The 20,243-nt window shown below is 38.0% G+C and overlaps 1 protein-coding gene across 3 annotated transcripts in view; it reads left to right on the top strand.

Annotated features, from left to right (window-relative positions):
- Window positions 1-4,288: 4,288 nt before the first annotated feature.
- The window catches only part of MMS22L (MMS22 like, DNA repair protein), a 126,413-nt gene continuing 110,458 nt past the window's right edge, over window positions 4,289-20,243 (top strand). Inside the window, exons 1-8 of one of the 3 annotated variants that reach the window (XM_005892256.3) lie at window positions 4,289-4,396; window positions 5,042-5,218; window positions 6,253-6,378; window positions 9,869-9,918; window positions 15,451-15,538; window positions 15,634-15,811; window positions 18,236-18,326; window positions 19,902-20,032. In XM_005892256.3, coding sequence (XP_005892318.2) covers window positions 5,055-5,218; window positions 6,253-6,378; window positions 9,869-9,918; window positions 15,451-15,538; window positions 15,634-15,811; window positions 18,236-18,326; window positions 19,902-20,032 — 828 coding nt within the window. In that variant the 5' untranslated portion in view covers window positions 4,289-4,396; window positions 5,042-5,054. Of the gene's footprint in view, window positions 4,405-5,041; window positions 5,219-6,252; window positions 6,379-9,868; window positions 9,919-15,450; window positions 15,539-15,633; window positions 15,812-18,235; window positions 18,327-19,901; window positions 20,033-20,243 lie in introns of those variants that run through there. The other 2 variants (XM_070376571.1, XM_070376573.1) reach the window with 2 other exon arrangements.

The following is a 20,243-nucleotide window of genomic DNA, read 5'->3' on the forward strand; positions in this document are numbered from 1 at the left end:
GTGAGTCTGAGTGAACTCCGGGAGTTGGTGATGAACAGGGAGGCCTGGTGTGCTGTGATTCACGGGGTCGCAAAGAGTCGGACACGACTGAGCGACTGATCTGATCTGATCTGATCTGATTCCCTTTCCACTTTCTAACTCTAAATAGAACTATATATTAATACATATGTTAAGAAGTAGGAAGTAAAGGGCATGCATGCGTGCATGCATAGTTATGTCCAACTGTTTGTGACCCCATGGACCCCATGGCCTGCCAGGTTTCTCTCTCCATGGGGTTATTCTAGCAAGAATACCAGAGTGGGTTGCCTTTTCCACCTTCAGGGGATTTTCCTGACCTCGGGATTGAACCCACATCTCCTGCGGCTCCTGTATTGGCAGGCAGATTACCACTGAGCCACCTGAGAAGCCCCAAGTAAAGGGCACAAAACAGTTTAAAATAAGTGTTTTCCAATCCATCTTCATTCTCATAATGATACTCTGATACAGACTAGAATTCAGGGATTGCAAACTGGCAGCCAGAACGCCAACTTGGCCTAGAAATATGTTTTTCTTGATTCGTGTAATGTTTTCCTAGTGTGTTTATATGTCTTTACATAGGGTTTACAATCTTCTGATTACCACATACTTCAATACTAGGAGTCTAGTGTTAGTCGCTCAGTCATGTCTGACTTTTTAAAACCCGTGGACCCCAAGTCCATGGAATTCTCCAGGCGAGAATACTAGAATGGGAAGCCATTCCCTTCTCCAAGGGATCTTCCCAACCCCAGTCTCCTGCACTGCAGGCAGATTCTTCATCTTCTGAGCCACCAGGGACCTTCTGCCTTATACCAGCCCTAAGGTCGCAGGTGGACGTGAAAGGAGGCCAGACTGCTCATATTGTACTATGTCGGAAGCTCTACTTACATTTTTAATGTAATTACCACAACAAGCTTATGAGGTACAAATGGAAAATGAGACAGGCTTTGAAATCAGACCTACTTATAGAATCATCTTGAGCCTTTCTACCATACCGAAAACCCAATTCAACAATACCGTCACTAACTTAATATCCATTCAGTCCTTTAATATCCATTCACTCTTTAATATTGACTTATTGAACATCCTCAAGATGCATTTTTGAAGGTATAATGTTATGTAAAAGCAGACATGGTTCCTCTTCTCTTGAGGCTTACATTGTAGTATGTTTTAGTCACTCAGTTGTGTCCAAGTCTTTGTGACCCTATGGTCTGTAGCCTACCAGGCTCCTCTGTCCATATGATTTCCCAGGTAAGAATACTGGAGTGGGCTGCCATTTTCTTCTACATGGGATCTTCCTGACCCAGGGATCGAACCTGGGTCTCCCACAATGCAGGCAGATTCTTTACCGTCTGAGCCATCAGGTAAGTAGTGTAGGATATAAATATTACCAATTACATATGTTGCTATAAAGTTGCACCTGTGGTGAGTCCTTCCAAAGTGAGCTCCATGGATACCTATAATAGAAGGAGTTGGTATAATTTACAGAGATCATGGAAGACTTCTCTGAGGGTTAGATATATGAGAAGAGATCTGAAGGATATGCAATAGTACTATGAAGGGGAAGGAAGCACATTGGAGGCAGAGAGAACATGATGTACACAGAACTTGTGGAAAAGTGCGTGCATGCTACATCGCTTCAGTCATGTCCAACTTTTTGGGACCCTGTGGACTATAGCCTGCCAGGCACCTCTGTTCACGGGATTCTCCAGGCATGAATACTGGAGTGGGTTGCCATGCCCTCCTCCAGATTTTCCCGACCCAGGGATTGAACCTGTGTTGCCTGCGTTAGCAGTAGGATTCTTTACCCAGTGAACCACCAGGGAAGCCTTTGGTGTCTTATGTTGTTGTTGGTCAGTTGCCCAGTCATGTCCAACTCTTTACAACTTCATGGACTATAGCTCACCAGACTCCTCTGTCTATGGAGTTCTCCAGGCAAGAATACTGGAGTGGGTTGCCATTCCCTTCTCCAAGGGATCTTCCCGACCCAGGGATTGAAGTTAGGTCTCCTGTACAGCACACAGATTCTTTACAGGCTGAGCCACCAGGGAATCCTATTTCTTCCATAAATGATAATATTTTTCTCTTTATATATATTGAAGCTCTATTATTTGATATATATACACTGAATATTTTATCATCTTGATGAAATTAACTCCATTTCTGTCAGATTCACTCTATTTTTCTTCAGCCTGGACTCTACTCCATGAGCCTGAACTTTATAAGTTACATCCTTGCCCTCTGCTTTTAAGTTGGGTTTGGCCACCAATGATGGGGGACACTGCTTGGCTATTACATTGGGGAGGGAAAGAGATTTCAGTGTAGGTGTACCCTGGCAATATTGTGGGTTTGGTTCTAGACCACCACAATAAAGTGAGTCACACAAATTGGTTTCCCAGTGCATATAAAATTTGTGTTTACACTATACTGTAGTCTATCAAATGTGCGATAGCATAATGTCTTTAAACAATAAGGTCTATAATTTAATTAAAAGATACTTTATTACTAAAAAAGTGCTAACCATCATTTGGGCCTTCAGCAAGTCATAATCTTTTTGTTGATGGAGAGTCTTGCCTCAGTGTTGATGGCTGCTGACTGATCAGGGCAGTGGTTTCTGAAGGTTGGGGTAGCTGTGGCAATTTCTTAAAATAAGACAAAACTGAAGTTTGGCATGCTGATGACTCATGAATGATTTCTCTGCAGCACAGAATGATGTTTGATAGCATTTTATCCACAGTAGAATGCCTTTCAAAACTGAAGTCAATCCTCTTAAACCCTGTTGATGCTTTTTCAGCTAAGTTTATGTACTAGTCTAAATCCTATGTTGTCACTGCAACAATTGATTAAGTTTGCTGTCTTACATGGGCCTGGTTTGTGGCACCCCAAAGGAATCATAATAGTATCATCAACGCTCACAGATCACCGTAATAAATCTACTAATTAAAAAGTTTTAAATATTGTGATAATTACCAAAATGTGACACAAGACATGAAGCGAGCAAATGCTATTGGAAAAATGGTACTAATGGACTTGTTAAATGCAGGGTTCTCACAAACCTTCACTTTGTAGAAACACAGTTATCTAGGAGGCACAAGAAAACAAACCACAACAAAAATGAGGTCTGCCTGGACCTAATCCTTTAGCTCCTTCCTGTTGGGTTCACGCTGACATTGGCTATACTCCTTCATTAAGGTAGCAAAGGTGCCTATCAGGTGGGTGGCATCTCCAACAGCAGTTAAGTCTCCCTGGGACCTGGCAATCTCTTTTCCCTTACCTCTTAAGTCTAAAAGTAATCATGTCTCTGATCAGTTCTGGGAGCTTCACCATCACTTTTGTTTCCTGGTAATACCACCCACCTCTTTGTAAAGTGCCCTTTCATTAAGCACCTTACAACTACGTCTCTTGAGCATGCCATCAGTTATTTGCTGGGGGTTCATAATGATACACCACCTATGAAAGTAGTAGCTTAAATTATTTCAGAAAATTTATTAATTCTTTACACTCCACTCACTTGTTTAACCAAATTGACTACTCAACAACAGACACTTGAAAAAGGAAAAAGGGGTCTATTTCGCTATTACACCCAGGACAAACTATATTTGGATGAAAGGGCAATGGAGAATACTCAAATTACAGCAGGACATTTAAATGAGAAATTCCCATGTTTTGTTGAAACTGAAGACGGCTGAACGGTGTTATCTCTGATTTAGACTGAAAAGTCTTTACAAAAGTGTCCAAGGTTAAGTGTCTTAAACCTGTCCAGATAATGTTGTTGGGGGGGGGGCGGGGCGGGGAGGCGCACAACAGTTTTTATACCGAAATCAAGTTCCATGTGACCTACTCAGTGTTTCCACCCACTGGAATAACCTCATTTTTGCACCTGCCTTGTCCACATCCATGAACAAAGGCATCTACGACCTCGACAAAGCAGCTGCTGGGACTAGCCCAGCAACTAGAGGCTCAGGCGCGGCCCTCAGACACCCGCTTGCGATTGGCTCCAGTGGAGCTCTTTTCTTAAGTTCGGCCAGACTACAAACCCCGCGGTCCCTAAACCTCGTTCACCTCAGCCCGTTTCCTTCTCAAGTGAGGTTCCGCCTTCCGGCCCAAAGTACCAATTAAAACTACCAAAGGGAGGGAAAAAAAAAATAAGAAGTAAAAATGCAAATAGCCTTACGGAGTCCTGGACTGGAAGATTCTCGCGAGAACTTGAGGAGTTCCGACGGGTCCCTCAGAGATCTCGCGAGCGCACCTCGGGGGGCGGGCTTCTCCGTGGCCCCGCCCTCATTGAACGCAGGCGTCTTGGCGGGAATTTCGTCTGTCTGTGATCTAGACCCCCACGGACTCGCTGGCTCTGGCCGGGACCGCCGGGGCGGATCTCCGGGTGAGTAGGTACGGATCTTAGAGTGAGTAGGTACGACGTGCACCAAACCAAGGGCGCCGGGGTGTGCAGGACACCGGATCCCCTCGCCCTGTGGTCGGCCCACGCAGATCGCTGCCTTGTGCGAACCTGGCGGGACTTGCCCAGGTCGGGAGAGCGGAGATTTGCTCTGGGCCCTCTGGATCCACGCCTGGCGTCGGCCGGGGAGCTTGCAGTTCCGGCACTGCGGGGAACCTGGCTCAGTGCGGTGTAGTAACTTAGCGGAGGTCGCAGGTCTAGTCGAGCTCTGGGCTTGAGGCTGAATCTGTCCTGCCAACATTTTTTTTCCCCACTTCACCCTGTACTGACGGGTCTGACGTAGATGGGATTTTTAAGTTACTGCCACAGCCAGTCCGGGGCACAGTCTAAAATCTGACAGCCTTGATCTAGGGGAGTCGGTGGGCAGGGGCGGGTTGAGGGGGGGGAGGTATATATTTATTGAGGATTTATTTCGCTTCTCGTTTTTTTCCTGTGTGCTGGGGAGGGGGGTGTTTGGGGAACTTTTTTGAGGTCACCCCAAATTTCTCGGCCCTCCCCACCTCCAGGAATCACATCACAACTTCTTTGGAGCCCTTACTGATAGTCATTAATGAACTCCAAAAATTTCAGGAAATGGTGAACAATGGATAACTGTCCCCCTGCGTCCACGTTTCTGACCGACAGCTTGGAACTGGAACTACAGACAGAATGGTGCAATCCCCCTTGCTTTTCTTGTGATTTTGACAACAGAGGAGGAGGAAAACATTTTTCTGGAGAGTCCTACCTTTCCAGTGGAGCTCTTAAGCGGTAGGTTAAAAAAAATCGGAAACTGTTTTTCCCTATTCAGAGTTTAGGAGTCTGTTTAGGTATGTTATTTAATTAAGACTTCAGTCAGTTAAACTTTAATGTTCATCGGGCACTGTTTTTGTAAATCGGCTCGAATTACCATACGGATGCACGCTAATAGTTCTGTTGGTTTCTTGTTAGAGCATACACATACCTGAAAGATTTTTGGAAGGATAATTTCCTTGCTACCTGCTGTTCTCTTACCTCACCGCTGCCTCAGCTTTGGAGTAGGGAGCCGGACACTAGTTTTACCTTTTACTTAAAGTGAATTATAAACTATCTGGGCTTTTTGAAGTGGCACAGTTTTTTTGTTGCTCCAGAGTCTTCTAATTCTGTATATTTACACGTACAGAAGTCTTATAGGTCTTTATTTTAAGCTTTTTTTTAACTTTTGAGTAAGTGCTCTAGATTGTGTAAATTCACAGAAATATTATCCTTCCAATCTCTTGTCTTGAACAGTTGTATATTCATATTTAAGTAAAACTCCTGTTATTGAAATATTTTGGAAATACCTGCTGAGGCAGTTTTATTCAGAACAGAAACCATTTTTGTTGATTTTTACAATTGTATCTTCTTTCAGACCTTAAAAGATGTTATTCGACTTGATTATGCCCTTCTTTAGACATGGCTCAGAGTAACTTTAACTGTTTTAAAAATTAAATGTCCCCTCAAAAGGTGAAACTCTACAACTGAAGACCACTGTTGAATGCAGGTGAAAGTATGTTCCCTATGGAAAGTATGTTCCACCTTTTTCCCTCAAGTTATAGTGCTCTTTAGTTACCCTCTTCTTTTAAAAAATCATAATACAGGGTTGAATTCTTAATATAGTTCATTTATAGTATTAGTGAGATACAAGGTACCAAGGCATTACCTGACGTTTAACATTATTGTTGACATGTCATGGGTAATACGGATTCATATAATGCCAGAAACTCCTGCTATAGTATGAGATATAGCATACATTTTGTGAAATTGAATCAGAATTTTTATTTCAGAGTAATTTTGAATCTTGATCCTTTACCAACTAATTTTGAAGAGGATACAGTGGAAATATTTGGCATTGAGTGGGTTACTGAAACAGCATTAGTGAATTCATCTAGAGTTCTCTTTCATCTATTCAGGTATGTTTTGTATTTTTTTAAAAACTGCCATTGAGTGAATATGCTGTTCAGTTTTTTTTTTTTTTTTTTTTTTTTGCTATTCAGTTTTAAGTTACATTTCTGGGTGGTTTCTAATACTGACATTACAAAAACACCTATAGAATTTTGATTGCTGCTCACCTGGTTATCTTATCAGTAACAGCACTTAAGCAGTAATGCTTGATGGAGTAATGGTTTTAATGAGTTTATTCTTTTAGTGGTTTTGCAGAATTTTTATTCTGTTGTATTTGACATTGGGCTTCTGCAGTGGCTCAGTAGTAAAGAATCTGCCTGCAATGTAGGAGACGCAGGAGACATGGGTTCAATCCTTGGGTCTGGAAGATCCTCTGGAGGAGGAAATGGCAACCCACTCCAGTATCCTTGCCTGGGAAATCTCATGGACAGAGGAGCCTGGTGGGCCACAGTACATAGGGTCACAAAGAGTTGGACATGACTGAACACACACACACACATTTGACATCATTTATTGAAAACAAATATTTAAGGCTTTAAAGTATACCATAACTTTGGAAGAAAAAAAAAATACTTTTGTTGCTTTTTGTTGTTTAGTCGCTCAGTCCTGTCTGACTGTTTGTGACCCTGTGGACTGCAGCGCACCAGGCCTCCCTGTCCTTCTCTACGTCCTGTAGTTTGCTCAAACTCATGTCCATTGAGTCGATGATCCTATTCAACCACTTCATCCTTTGTCACCCCCCTTCTCCTGTCCTCAGTCTTTCCTAGCATTAGGACTGCTTAATAGACATAATTTTTCAGTAATCTTTGGAGAATGAACTCAGACTTTTCAGACTGTATAATAGAAATATGATTAATTAATCTGGACAACATTAAAAAATGTTAATGAAAATTTTAAACATACTCAAATATAGAGAGAATAGTATAGTGAACCCTCACATACCTTCCCTCAGTTATGATAAACATCATGATTTATCACATTTCCTTCTGTCCCTTTCCCTCTACCTTTGGCTTAAATATTTTTAAAGCAGATTCCAGGTATCATGCCATCTCACCCTTAAATACTTTGGTATATATCTCTTAAAAATATGAACTTAAAAAAAAATAAACATTACTCATTATCACAATTAATTAAATTGAAATGATTCATTATTACTTAAAACCCAGTCCATAATTTAGATTTGAGATTTGGAGTTACTTATCAAAGGCAAATATTGTCTCAAAATACATTAAGAATGTATACATGGTAATTCTAAAGTTTACGTGAAAGCACAAAAGATCCCAAATAGCCAAAACAATCCTGAGAAAGAAGAACAAAGCGAGAGTCATCACACTTTCTGATTTCAAACTATATTACCAAGGTATGGTAAACAAATATCATATTATTGGCATAAAAACAGACATATAGATGAATGGAACAGAATTGAGATAACAGAAATAAATCTACACCTAAATAGAGACAGTTAATTACTGGCAAAGGAGCAAAGAACATACATTAAAGAAAGGGCAGTCTCTTCAATGAATGCTGTTGGGAAAATTAGACAATCACAGGTAAAAGACTGAAACCAGGCCACCATCTTATACACAAAAATTAACTCAAACAGGATTAAAAGCTTGAATATAAGACCTGAAACAATAAAATATATAGAAGAAAATAAAGGCAGTGATCTCACTGACATCAGTCTTAGCAATGTTTTTCTGGCTTTGACTCCAAAGGCAAGGGAAACAAGCAAAAAATAAATAAATGTGACTACATCAAGCTAAAAAACTACGCACAGCAAACAATCATCAAAGTGAAAAGGCAACCTACTGGAGGGGAGAAGGCATTTGCAAGTCAGCAGTCAGACAGTTCAGTCGCTCAGTCGTGTCCGACTCTTTGCGAGTCATATATTTGGTTAATATAAGGGGTTAGTATTGATTTAGCTCAACAACAACAACAAAAATCTGAAAAAAATGAGCAGAGAATCTGAATAGATATTTTTCTAAAGAATAGTTAGAGACAGCCAACAGGCACATAAAAGGATGTTCAACATGACTTAAGGAAATGATGTCACGTCACATCTGACTGGTATCAAAAAGAAAAGAAAGAACAAAATGAAGAAGATGTGGAGAAAAGGGAACCCTTGTGCCCTGTTGGTGAGAATGTAAATCGCTGCAGCCACTATGGAAAACAGTATGGAGGTTTTAAAAAATTAAGATAGAACTACCCTATGACCTAGCTATTCCACTTCTGGGTATTTATCCAAAGGACATAGAAACACTAATTTGAAAAGATAGATTCATCTCCTGTGTTCATTATAGCATTATTTTTAGTAGTCAGGATATGAAGATACAGAAACAACCTATGCGTCCTTCGATGGATGAATGGATGAAGAAATTTTAAATGTATGTATGTATACACTTATATATATATACATTTTAAAAATTATATATACATACATATATATACACAATGGAATATCATTCAGACTTAATAACGAATGGAATCCTGCCATTTGCAGCAACATGGATGGACCTCAAGGGTATTATACATAGTGAAATAAGCCAGAGAGTGACAAATACTGTATGACTTCACATGGAATCTAAATAAAGCAAATGAACAAACAATAAAACAAACTCATAGATACAGAAAACCAGTTAGTGGTTACCAGAGGGAAGGAGTTGAGGATGTCGGTGAAAAAGGTGAATCAAGTCAACTGTATGGTGATGGAGAGTAATTAGACTTGTGATGGTGATCATGTGGTAGTGTATATAGATGTGGAATTACAGTGCTGTATACTTGAAACTTACATAATTAAAAAAGAATGTATACATGATACATTTAAATGAAAATAGAAAGGTTGAGTGATTTCTCCTCTCACCCTGATCCCATGGAACCTGTGCCATGTTACATGTTTTGTTGGGAAAACAGTCTGAGTGATTCTGTATAATCTTAAACATTAAAGAATGAGTTTAGTCTTATCCAGGTCATAGGTTATAAATATGGCTCCGTCTTTAGGGAGTTAAAAAAGGCAACTAGGAAGAGAATGGCAAGAGAAGATTATTGTGAGAAATTAAGGTGGAACATCATAAATTAAAATTTTCCCTGATTAGTCTACATTACATATTCTGTTCCTTTTCAGAACTCCTATTGTGTAATTATATGACACAGTTTAACATTTCCTTATGTTACTTTTAACATAGGATGTTTAATGTAACTATCTTAAACTTCTTAGAGATATAAACAGTATCTTCTTGATGTTGAAATCTATATTTAATTTTTGAGATAAATGTATCTCTTAGTTGTTTTTGGGAGGACAGACATAGGCATGTTTTATCTTCTCTCAAAGTGTTTACTCCCTGAAGGTGATGCTAATAAACATTCATGAAACATCAAACATTATTCAGGAATGAGAGGCATTGAAGCTGTGTAAAAGATTTGGAAACACTATCTGTAAGTAATTGTTACATACTTTAAACTGTTCAAAAACTAATTCTTACCCTAAATTTTTTAAATTAGGCAACAGCTATACAACTTGGAAACCTTATTACAGGCCAGCTGTGATTTTGGTAAGTTTTAAGTGTGTTTAAAGACAAAGAGAAATGGCTCTCTTTCCGTGACTTGTACATGGGTCTATGATGTGTCATTGGATATCATCATAACTTGAAGGAAGTGTTAGTTCGGAAGTTCAGGAGACAGTTATATTTAGTGTTCAGAAAAAGTATGACACTTAAATTTTGCTCCTGTATGAAATTTATGGTATTTTTCCAAATCTGCAAGTAAAATTGATTTAAGGCCAAACATCTCTGAAGTGAGTTAGTAACTTGCTTTGGGGGTGGGGAGTGGTGAAAATGTAAAGTGCCAGACCTCATGCCAGCTTCTTGTTTACCTTTGATGCTTTCCGTTTTTGTTTTTATTGTGGGGTAATTGGTATAGTTAAGGGAGTGAAGGGAGTTGAAGGGCAGTGTGTTTCAGTACAGGCTAGCTGCCTCTCCTTTGAACAGTTTCAGTTCAGTATAGTCTTCAGAAACATGATTGTGTGGTCAGCCTGGGTTCCAGCCCTAGCAAACTGCAGGCCTCACACCAGGTTCCCACCTCACTGAGTTCTCGTGAGGACTAAATGGCATAATGCATGTTAGGTGCTTAGCTTAGGATCTGTTGTTATGCTCAGCAACCACAGATCATGCAAAACACACCTTTGGTCAAAAAAGTGTTTTATTAGCTTAGGAGGCAAGGGAGAGAAACGCATCATGAGGAACAGTTGGGGCCTCTCAGCAAGCGGAATTAGGGAGGGGTTTGTGTAGGGTATGTGCTTGCGCAGACTAATTTTGGGTCGAGTTTAAGAGGCTTTATTCTGGATTTGATGCTGTTCAGAAGCTGGAGCAACTTGGTGACAGCGTATGGTAATTTAAAGTTTTTTTTTAGAAGGTGGAACAAAAAGAAGGCAAGGGTAGGTTCTAGTTAGTGATGAAGCGATAGTCATCTTAGCTGGAAGAGGAGGATATTCTGCTCTTGGACCTTGTCTCCGCGTGGTTGTGTAGTGCCCTGTTTCTGTGTCAAACATGATTACTAAGGCGGTTTGTTGTTTTTCCTTGTTTCACCAAAATCATGGAGTGACTTTGTGTGATTATTTTTGATAATGTATGACTGTTTAATTTCATTAGGAAACTTCATGGCCTTAATTGTTGTCTGCTGCCAGGGCCGTTCTTTTTTCTCAGCTGGTCCTCAGTAAATTTTGACTATTCCTGTTCTGTTGCCACCCAAGTCCCTCCTTCATGTGCAAGGTGCTGATGAATCAAAGAGGAAAATTATGCTACTGAAGAGTTTGCAGTTGAGTAAAACAGATAAACAAGCATAATTGGCATGGCAAATGGAAAAGTGTAATGATAAAGACATGTGCAAGTTGCTGCAGGAACCAAGGGGTTTATCTGTGTATGTGCTCATCACTGGATGATACCAGATCTGGGGCTTCAAGGATGAGGAGGACTTAGTCAGGCAAAAGCTTATGGACAAGTGTTGGGGATAGGCTGAGTTCAGGTATGAAACAACTTTGTGACAAAGACATTTGACGTGTATAAAAACATAAAAGCTGGGAGAAAAGGGAGTAAGTGGTGATTATGTCAGTTGGACTATGTTAGGAATTAATTTTTGGAAGGGAGGCAATTATAGGTGTCTTTGTAAGCAGTGCCAAAAAGTCACAATTTTACTTTTAAACCCCTGGGGAGCCTCTACAAGATTGTAGTGGAAACAGCAAAAATACCTTTACTATATAGAATGACTTAATTAAATTGGGTTTGTGGAAGGCATTTATTATGCAGGATTATTCCTTGAAAAGCAGTTATGGACCTAAAATCACTATAGTGGGCCATTTGTTGAAACGGTTACTTGTTACGCTGACATTTTGGCCCCTTTAGTTGCTTAAAAAAAACAATGACCGGTTTATTGGGCAGGTTAGCAATACTGAAGACTATCCCTGCGTCAGCTTAGGCTTCCCAGGTGGTGCAGTGGTAAGGAATCTGCCACTGCATGAGACGCAGGTTTGATCCTTGGCTTGGGAAGATCCTTTGAAGTAGGAAATGGCAACCCGCTCCACTGTTCTTGCCTGGAAAATTCCATGGACAGATGAACCTGGTGGGCTACAGTCCATGAGATTGCAAAGAGTTGGACACGACTAAGCACACAGCACACAGCACACACACACCAGCTTTCCCCTCCCATGCAAGCTGTACCAGGGGTTTGTTAGTAAACTCCTGTAAACCCTTGGCCCTCAACCCTCTCCAGAAAGCCCTTAGGGTCAGTTACTGATGTACACATGGTTCTTGTTCTCCCGTTGATTATACTCCAAGGATTGCTTTCCTGTTGAGGCAGAATAGTATACATTATATATATATATATATTTTTTTTTTTTTCCACTGCTGCTGCTAAGTCGCTTCAGTCGTGTCTGACTCTGTGCGACCCCATAGACAGCAGCCCAACCAGGCTTCCCCGTCCCTGGGATTCTCAAGGCAAGAACACTGGAGTGGGTTGCCATTTCCTTCTCCAATGCATGAAAGTGAAGAGTGAAAGTGAAGTCGCTCAGTCATGTCCAACTCCTAGCGACCCCATGGACTGCAGCCCACCAGGCCCCTCCGTCCATGGGATTTTCCAGGCAAGAGTACTGGAGTGGGGTGTCATTGCCTTCTCTGAAGAGTACTGCCACCTGGTATTAAATATAGCTGTTAATGTTACTCCCTTTTTGGTACTGTATTTTTTTGTCTCTAGACATTTCATCTGGATTTTATGTTTTCCATTTCTGTTCTCATATTTTTTTAATCTGTCTTTAACATATGGAGTGTATCTACAGCTGCTGTTTTTAACTTTAACTACAGATTCTTTCATCATTGTCATTTCCAGGTTTGTTTGTATTGACTTTTTCCTCATAGTTTTAGGATATATTCTTCCGCTTTTTTGAACATTTAGTAGTTTTTTCTTGTGTGATGGACTTTGTAGCTTTTACATTGCTGCTTTCTGAATTTTCTTGTATTCCTAAAACTGCTGTTGAATTTTGTTCTGGCTCATTGTTGAGTACTTGTAATCCATTGGATCTTTTTGAAGCTTGTAAATTTTGTTAGGACTTTTAAAAAGTAGCCTGTAGTCTAATGTTAAGTCTAATGTTCAGCTCTAGTAAGACTTCTGAGGATTTTTTCTGATTTATTACTTTTTTTAAATTCCTGCTAGTGTGAACTTAAACTGTTCCTTGATCTTCGTAAGCTTTGTAGGGAATTGTTTTCTGGTATTTTTCTCTGGCCTGCAGATCAGTACTTAGTCAGACTCAAAAGGGACCTCTGCACATCTCCAGGTTCTTTTTTATGTAGCCATTTTTTTCTTCTTTGGTACTTTTGCCCTGCAAATTTAGACTTCCCTAAACTCAGATCTCATGTTTTCTCAAATCAGTGATCTGGGCTCTGAATTCTCTGCCCCTGTGCTGCAGCCTGGAAACTGTCTCTAGTGGGAAGCTGGTATAGTCCTGGAACTAATCTCTCTGGATTAGGAGTCTTGTGTTGCCTTTGTCCAATGCCTGAAAACTCTTGTTTTATGGATTTTTTTTTTTTTTTTTTAAGTTTAAGATGAGAGGTGAGTAAGTATGATTTCCTTTACTCCATTTTGGCTAGATGCAGCAGTTCATAGCAGTTGTTTTTTTAAGAGTACTGCCTTTTTGGGCTGAGAATTGTGACACTGGGGGATTGTTATGACTTTTGTAAGCAAAGTAGAATTAAGCTGTAGAATTGCATTGCACTTGTTGATATGTAGATACGTGCACAGTATGTTTACACTTATATTCATGTTGGTTTTGCCAAAATGGTATCCATGTTTACTCATTTGAATACAAATTTTAAATTAAGTTTTTCTTTATGTTTAATATGAATAATAATTCGTTGCCTATGGTAAGGGGCTTTGTTTTTCCTCCTTTTCCTGCCTCTTTTATTTTGGCTCCTCCTCAAAAGTGAAAGTGAAAGTCGCTTAGTCGTGTCCGACTGTTTGTGACCCCATGGTCTATAGAGTCCGAGAAGGCGATAGCAGCCCACTCCATTACTCTTATCTGGAAAATCCCATGGATGGAGGAGCCTGGTGGGCTGCAGTCCATGGGGTCGCTAAGAGTCGGACACGACTGAGTGACTTCACTTTGACTTTTCACTTTCATGCATTGGAGAAGGAAATGGCAACCCACTTCAGTATTCTTGGCCTGGAGAATCCCGGGGATGGGGGATCTCACAGACATCGCGCAGAGTGGGACATGACTGAAGCAACTTAGCAGCAGCAGGACTATAGAGTCCATGGAATTCTCCAGGCCAGAATACTGGAGTGAGTAGCCTTTCCCTTCTCCAGGGGATCTTCCCAACCCAGAGATCAAACCCAGGTCTCCCGCATTGCAGGAGGATTCTTTACCAGCTGAGTCACAAGGGAAGCCCAGGAATACTGGAGTGGGTAGCCTATCCCCTCTCCAGTGGATCTTCCTGACCCAGGAATTGAACCACAGTCTCTTGCATTGCAGGCGGGTTCTTTAGCAACTGAACTATCAGGGAAGCCCCTTCCACCTCAGATCTATTGCTAATAATCAGGCTCCTCGAGTCTCCTCTCTGTATATCTTTTCCTACATGTACCATCTCATCAGTTACTTTATTTCTAAATAGTAACAACACCAAATGTTGAAATATTCCAGTCTCCTTTGCATTCCAGGCTTTGCATGTCAAATTGCCTGACATCTGTCCTTGGATTGCTCAATCCAAGTACGTCCATGATGTGCTCCAAAACCAGCTTATGCTGCCCGTGTTTTCTCTACTTATTACCTGGTGCTAACTGTTGCCTATAAGTCATTCTTGATTCTTTCATTTCCTTTAAACTCATATCTAATCCATCAAATTCCCAGTAGGTTTATGATCAAAATATACTTTCAACCTATACATTTTCCTGTGATCTCCTTAATTACTGCTACAGGTCTCTTAACACATCCCCCTTAGCCCTTCTATAATCTTTAGTACAAAATCTGCTTCAAATGTATATCAATTCCTGTTGCTTCTAAATCAGAACCCAGTGAAAAGTCATCTACTGTATTAGAATGAAATCAAAACTCATAATGACTTATAAGGCTGCCTAATCACTTATTCCTGTTTTTCATTCAGCCTGAACCCATGCCATCTTTCCCTTACTTCAGTATTTACATCAGCAAAAATTATATGGGTGGTTACTATGTGCAAAACACTCATAACCACTCTAGGGGAAAATGAGTCAGCCAGAAAACAAAAACAGAGAAAACATGAGAATTATAGGAAAGTGAGGAGGAAGGAAGACTGGCAGCATATGGTATCAATGAACCAGGTGTAGGGAATACTTCTGTAAGGGCAAGTTAATTGAAGACAGGTGTGTCCATTAGATTGGCCAACCTTGGTTTCACTGGTGACCTTAAGAGCAGTTTTTTTGTGGGGGAAGGGCAGGGGGATAGTGAGAATCAGTTGAAACAAATGAAAAGATAGAGAATTTCTGCTTATACAGCTTATAGAATTTTTTTGTCACCGATCACTGATTCTTTAAACCATGATTAACGTTACCTATTTTGATTTTAGGGAAGATATCAACGCTGCATTGCAAAGCACACAATATTAGGCAGCTCTGCGTAACATTTCTTCATTATGTTAAAGTTTTCATCTTCAGGTAGGCTGTCAGATGAGTAATACGAATAATACATGAATTTCTGAATGCAAATTTATCCAGACTCTAATTAGCTTTTGGATCTCATCATGTTTTAGGTCCCTGCAAGTACGTAATGCTGAAAGTCATGTTCCTGTCCATCCCTACGAGACTTTGGAGGCACAGCTTCCCTCAGTGTTGGTTGATGAGCTCCATGGGTTACTCTTGTATATAGGACACCTATCAGAACTTCCCACTACGAATACAGGAGCATTTGTAAATCAAAACCAGACTAAGGTTTGATTTGTTACATTTAATTTTTGAAGTTTTTGTTTTCTTCTCACAGGTAATATTCATTCAAGAATGAGGGAAATTAGTCAAGGGTGTAGTTCTTGGACCAGACTGCATGAGTTGAAATACTGGCTCCTCCTTCTATTAATTATGTGCCATTGGGCAAATAGCACCTCTTGCTTCAGTCTTCTCATCTGTGTAATTGGTTTAGCTTCCTGGAGTTATTGGGAGAATTGAATAAAGTGCATTAACTGCTTAGAAATCATTTATGTTGAATCACTGATAGCTATTCTAATTTGTAACAGTGCAAATGCTTAAAAGTTTCAAAGCAAATAAAATAACCTTTTATGTTCTAAAATTCGTATCCTCTCTCCCATTGATCAAGGTATGGGCAAACCCTATTTTATTTTATCGGAAGAGTTAAGATCATCACCTTTAAAAAGTTAGGCTTTCAAAACACATTGTTATGTTTTCTGGCTTTTGAGATAGTTTCAGAATATGAATGTTTTGACCATGCCTGCCATTTTTTTTCTGTCTGTGACAATTATTCTCTCTGAATTTTGGCTTTTTAAAAAATTGTATTGTTAGCATGACCCAGCCTGTGGATGTATTGAACAAATTCTCCATAGGAAAATGTGAGCTTCTGTGAGTGACAGATTATAATTCCCCATGGGATTTCCTAAGTTCTGTCTATTCTCTTTGACATCACCAATTCCTTCAGCTTTTAGGAATGAGTCTTTGCCAAAATACATAACGTACAATAAAGTGTTTATATTTCTGTGAAATTTAACAATTAAAAATCCAACTTTTCAGGGATCAATATATGTGATAATATAAGTAAATAGAGTTCCAGCTGTTTTCACAGGTGAATATGTCTAATCCATAGAAACCAATTAGGTAATTGTTTTTAATCATGTCAATTAATAAAGATTCATGGATGGATTGTAAGGAGAAAGGTAATTTTCCTTTTTAGTTTCTGTAAATTGGACTGGCTTTTATTTTCTGAATATCCATTGACTGCTTAAGAAAAATAAAAATAATTTATCTAGAAGCAGAAATTAAAAGATCCATGCAAGGGTCCTCAACCTAAGGTTTACCTTTCATAGGCTTTTAATTAGACGGACTTGTTGAAAGTATAGGTTACTTTGAATGGAATCACCAGCACATAAACAAAATAGCCATACACTGAAATACTGTTCTGAAACATCAGCAAAACCAAAAAATCATGAAATAGCATCTTTCAAGACTTTACGTATTTCTTACGTTTTGCCTTTCTCATATGCAAGAAAATGCTTTAATTGGTATTCTTAGTTGAACATCTGTCTTTTATTCTTTTTAAGGGACTTTTTAAAATTAGTAATATTATTTCTTGGTATTATGTATTACAAATATTTTCATTTATCTTTTTCAGCAATTAAGCTGACTTGCTAGGTACATCATTTTTTTCTGTAAAATTATATTTATCAATTTTTTTCTTTAATACAATTCCTATGCTCTTGTAAAATACATACTTTTAAATATTTATCTCTAATTCATCTTTTATTTATTTTTTTTTTCTAATTCATCTTTTAAAAAATATACCTTGAAGTAGGAAATCTAGTATCTTGCAAATGAATAAGTTAATCATCCTGACTCCTACTGAATGACCTACACTTTCCCTGCTGATTTGAATGTGTGTCCACTCTTCTCTTCCTATGTTTGCAGTTTATTATCTATTCCTGAGCCAATGTTGTTTTACTAGTGTTTTATTTTGTTTATATGTTTGATAAGGTAAGATCCCTCTCCATCATTCTTAGATGTCTTAATAAAAAAGCACAAATCATTGTATTTTAGTGAATCAAAATGTTGATTGGAGAAAATTTATTGATAACCTGCATGCACAGTAAAGAGCACTGACTTTTGAATGGAATAGAATTAGGTTTGAATCCTAAGGAATGAATTGAGGGGTAAATTTCTTCACCACTTTTAACTTTAGTTTCTTTATGGACGTGACAGTAGTGTCTTAAAATGATTTAAAAGTTCTCCTTAAAATATTTTATGGATGTTCCTGGGTATTCATTACATTTAAAACCATATTTCCTGGCTAAAGTCTAAAATAAAATCATGAAAATGATGTTTTAAAAAAATTCATTTACTGGTTTGCAGCTGTAGTAGAATATCTCTTGGTTGGTAGCTACCTTTACTATGCAAGTCTGTTCTGTTAAGCAGCCCCAAGGTGGGTCTGTCTGCAACATCAGTTAAGAGTATATCCTATATCCTACTTTTAAATATCTCTAGTGAAAAAAAGCCTCTTAACAAACAAGACAAAAGTTTCCCTTGCACTTTTGAATAGTGGTAGTTTAACTTGTGCTTAGGGAAGATTATTGTGACATGCTATAAAATACCTAATAAAGTATTATGAATTTTCACAGTTGATAATATCATTCACAGCTTTACCCACCATCATGGCATTTACTACATCTCCACCTAGATATCCATTGGCTGGTGCTGGAAATTCTTCACATGCTTGGTGAAAAATTGAGTAAGTTTATAGATTTCTGGTTTATGTCCTTTTTTTGAATCTAAACATGTTTAAATTGTTTTTTAAGATTATACAAGTAAGTGTTTTCTAGGTATTATTATTTTCAATCAAACAGTAATGAAACTAGAAAGTGAAGGTCTTAACTTCTTTTTTCTAGAGATAAGTACCGGAAAGAATGGTCCATTTATCCATCCATCCGTACTTATTGTTAGTATACATACATAGAAACATATATAGGTAGAATTTTTGTTTTTGTTTCTAACCACAAGTGGTGTCATATTGTTCTGTGGAGGGTATTATTTAATAGTGCTTTTAGAGATCTGTTCATGTTAGTACATACAGTTTTACTTGATTCATTTGTTATAGATCTTATGGACCTATCATAATTTTAGCCAACTCTTTTTTAATATTTGTTATTTCTGTTTAATATTACAAATTACATTTCACTGAGCATCCTTGTGTGTATATACATCTTCAAATACTTGTACAGGCTATTTTGTACAATAGGTTTTTGGAATCGAAGTAGCATATTGCACTTCTAATATTGTATATGCTGCTCTGGTGTTGTATAATAAGTTTCCCCAATTTTATACACTTAACCATGAGCATATCTTTGCCTCATACTCTTGCCAGTAGTAGCTATTATTATTTCTATTTTTTGCCAACTTATATGTGAAAAATGATATTGAATCTATTTTGTAATTTCCTGATTATCAGTGAAGTTGAGCATCTTTAATTTTATTATCTTTATATTTGCTTTATTAATTCATTATATTTTGCAAAGCATATATTGCATTATTTTTTGTTTCAGTCTTTCCTGTTTTTCTTTAATTTGAAGTAGTTTGTATATATTGTGGATGGTAAAATTTTATTTCACATGTTGCCTATTTATTCTTGGTCTTGTTCTTTATAAATATTATCTAGTTGTAAATTATTAATTATTTGGGTTATAAAGACATTCTATACCTCAGTACCCATTTTTCAAATGAATTAATGCAAAAATACATATATGTATACGTGTGTATATGTGAGCACTTACATGGATACATATGAACATAGAATTGTATACACAAATGTCATTTCCTCTCTCATGTCGACTCTACTTCAAATAATATTTTTTTAAAGCAGTAGTTAGGTGAACTTACTCTGACACAGGTACAAATTTTGGTATCTGTTACCTTGGTTTGTCCTATTTCATGCCAAAAAACAATTACACATGGTTAGTTTATCAGTATTTGTTAAAAGAAGAATGTTTTAAAGGCATTATTGGTTAGAAATATAGGTAAAGATTTTCTATATTTACCTTCTTATATATTTTTTCTTTTGTTGCATTGTTGCTCTTTAGATGGCCATATTAAGGAAAGAAAATCTATTAAACAGTACTTGGGAGGATTGAAACATCACTGCTCATATAAGAAAGCAATTGTTTTCACATTTAACTTTAATTTGCAGAAAAAAATTTCTTTTAACTGTTTCTGTTGCAGTTGTGTTATGTTAATTTAAAGGTGTACAGTCCCTTCCTTCTGAATTAGTAAAATCTGCTGTAGTTTTAAACAGAATTTATTTCATTTTTAGAACAAGTTGTATATAGTCATCAGTTTATGAATCTGGCAGGTGACAATTTAACCAATGTCAGCTTGTTTGAAGAACATTGTGAAAATCTTCTTTGTGATTTAATAAACCTGTCCCTCAACAGGTATGACAAGGTAATGCCTTAAGAGTTTATTTGCATTTTTGGTATTTAATGACAATAGTCAGGACTTAATGAGTGTAGTTTGTTCTATAAGAATTTAACCTAAAATGATTTATTTGTTAATTCTTCTAATTTTATATTTACTTTTATTTGGGAGTTGGTTGGGAAAAGAATTTGAGTTAAACATTTAAAACAGGCTAGAATTAGTGTCTTAGAGCTTTTTT

The sequence above is a fragment of the Bos mutus genome, chromosome 9, assembly GCF_027580195.1.
Source record: "Bos mutus isolate GX-2022 chromosome 9, NWIPB_WYAK_1.1, whole genome shotgun sequence".
Taxonomy (NCBI): Eukaryota; Metazoa; Chordata; class Mammalia; order Artiodactyla; family Bovidae; genus Bos; species Bos mutus.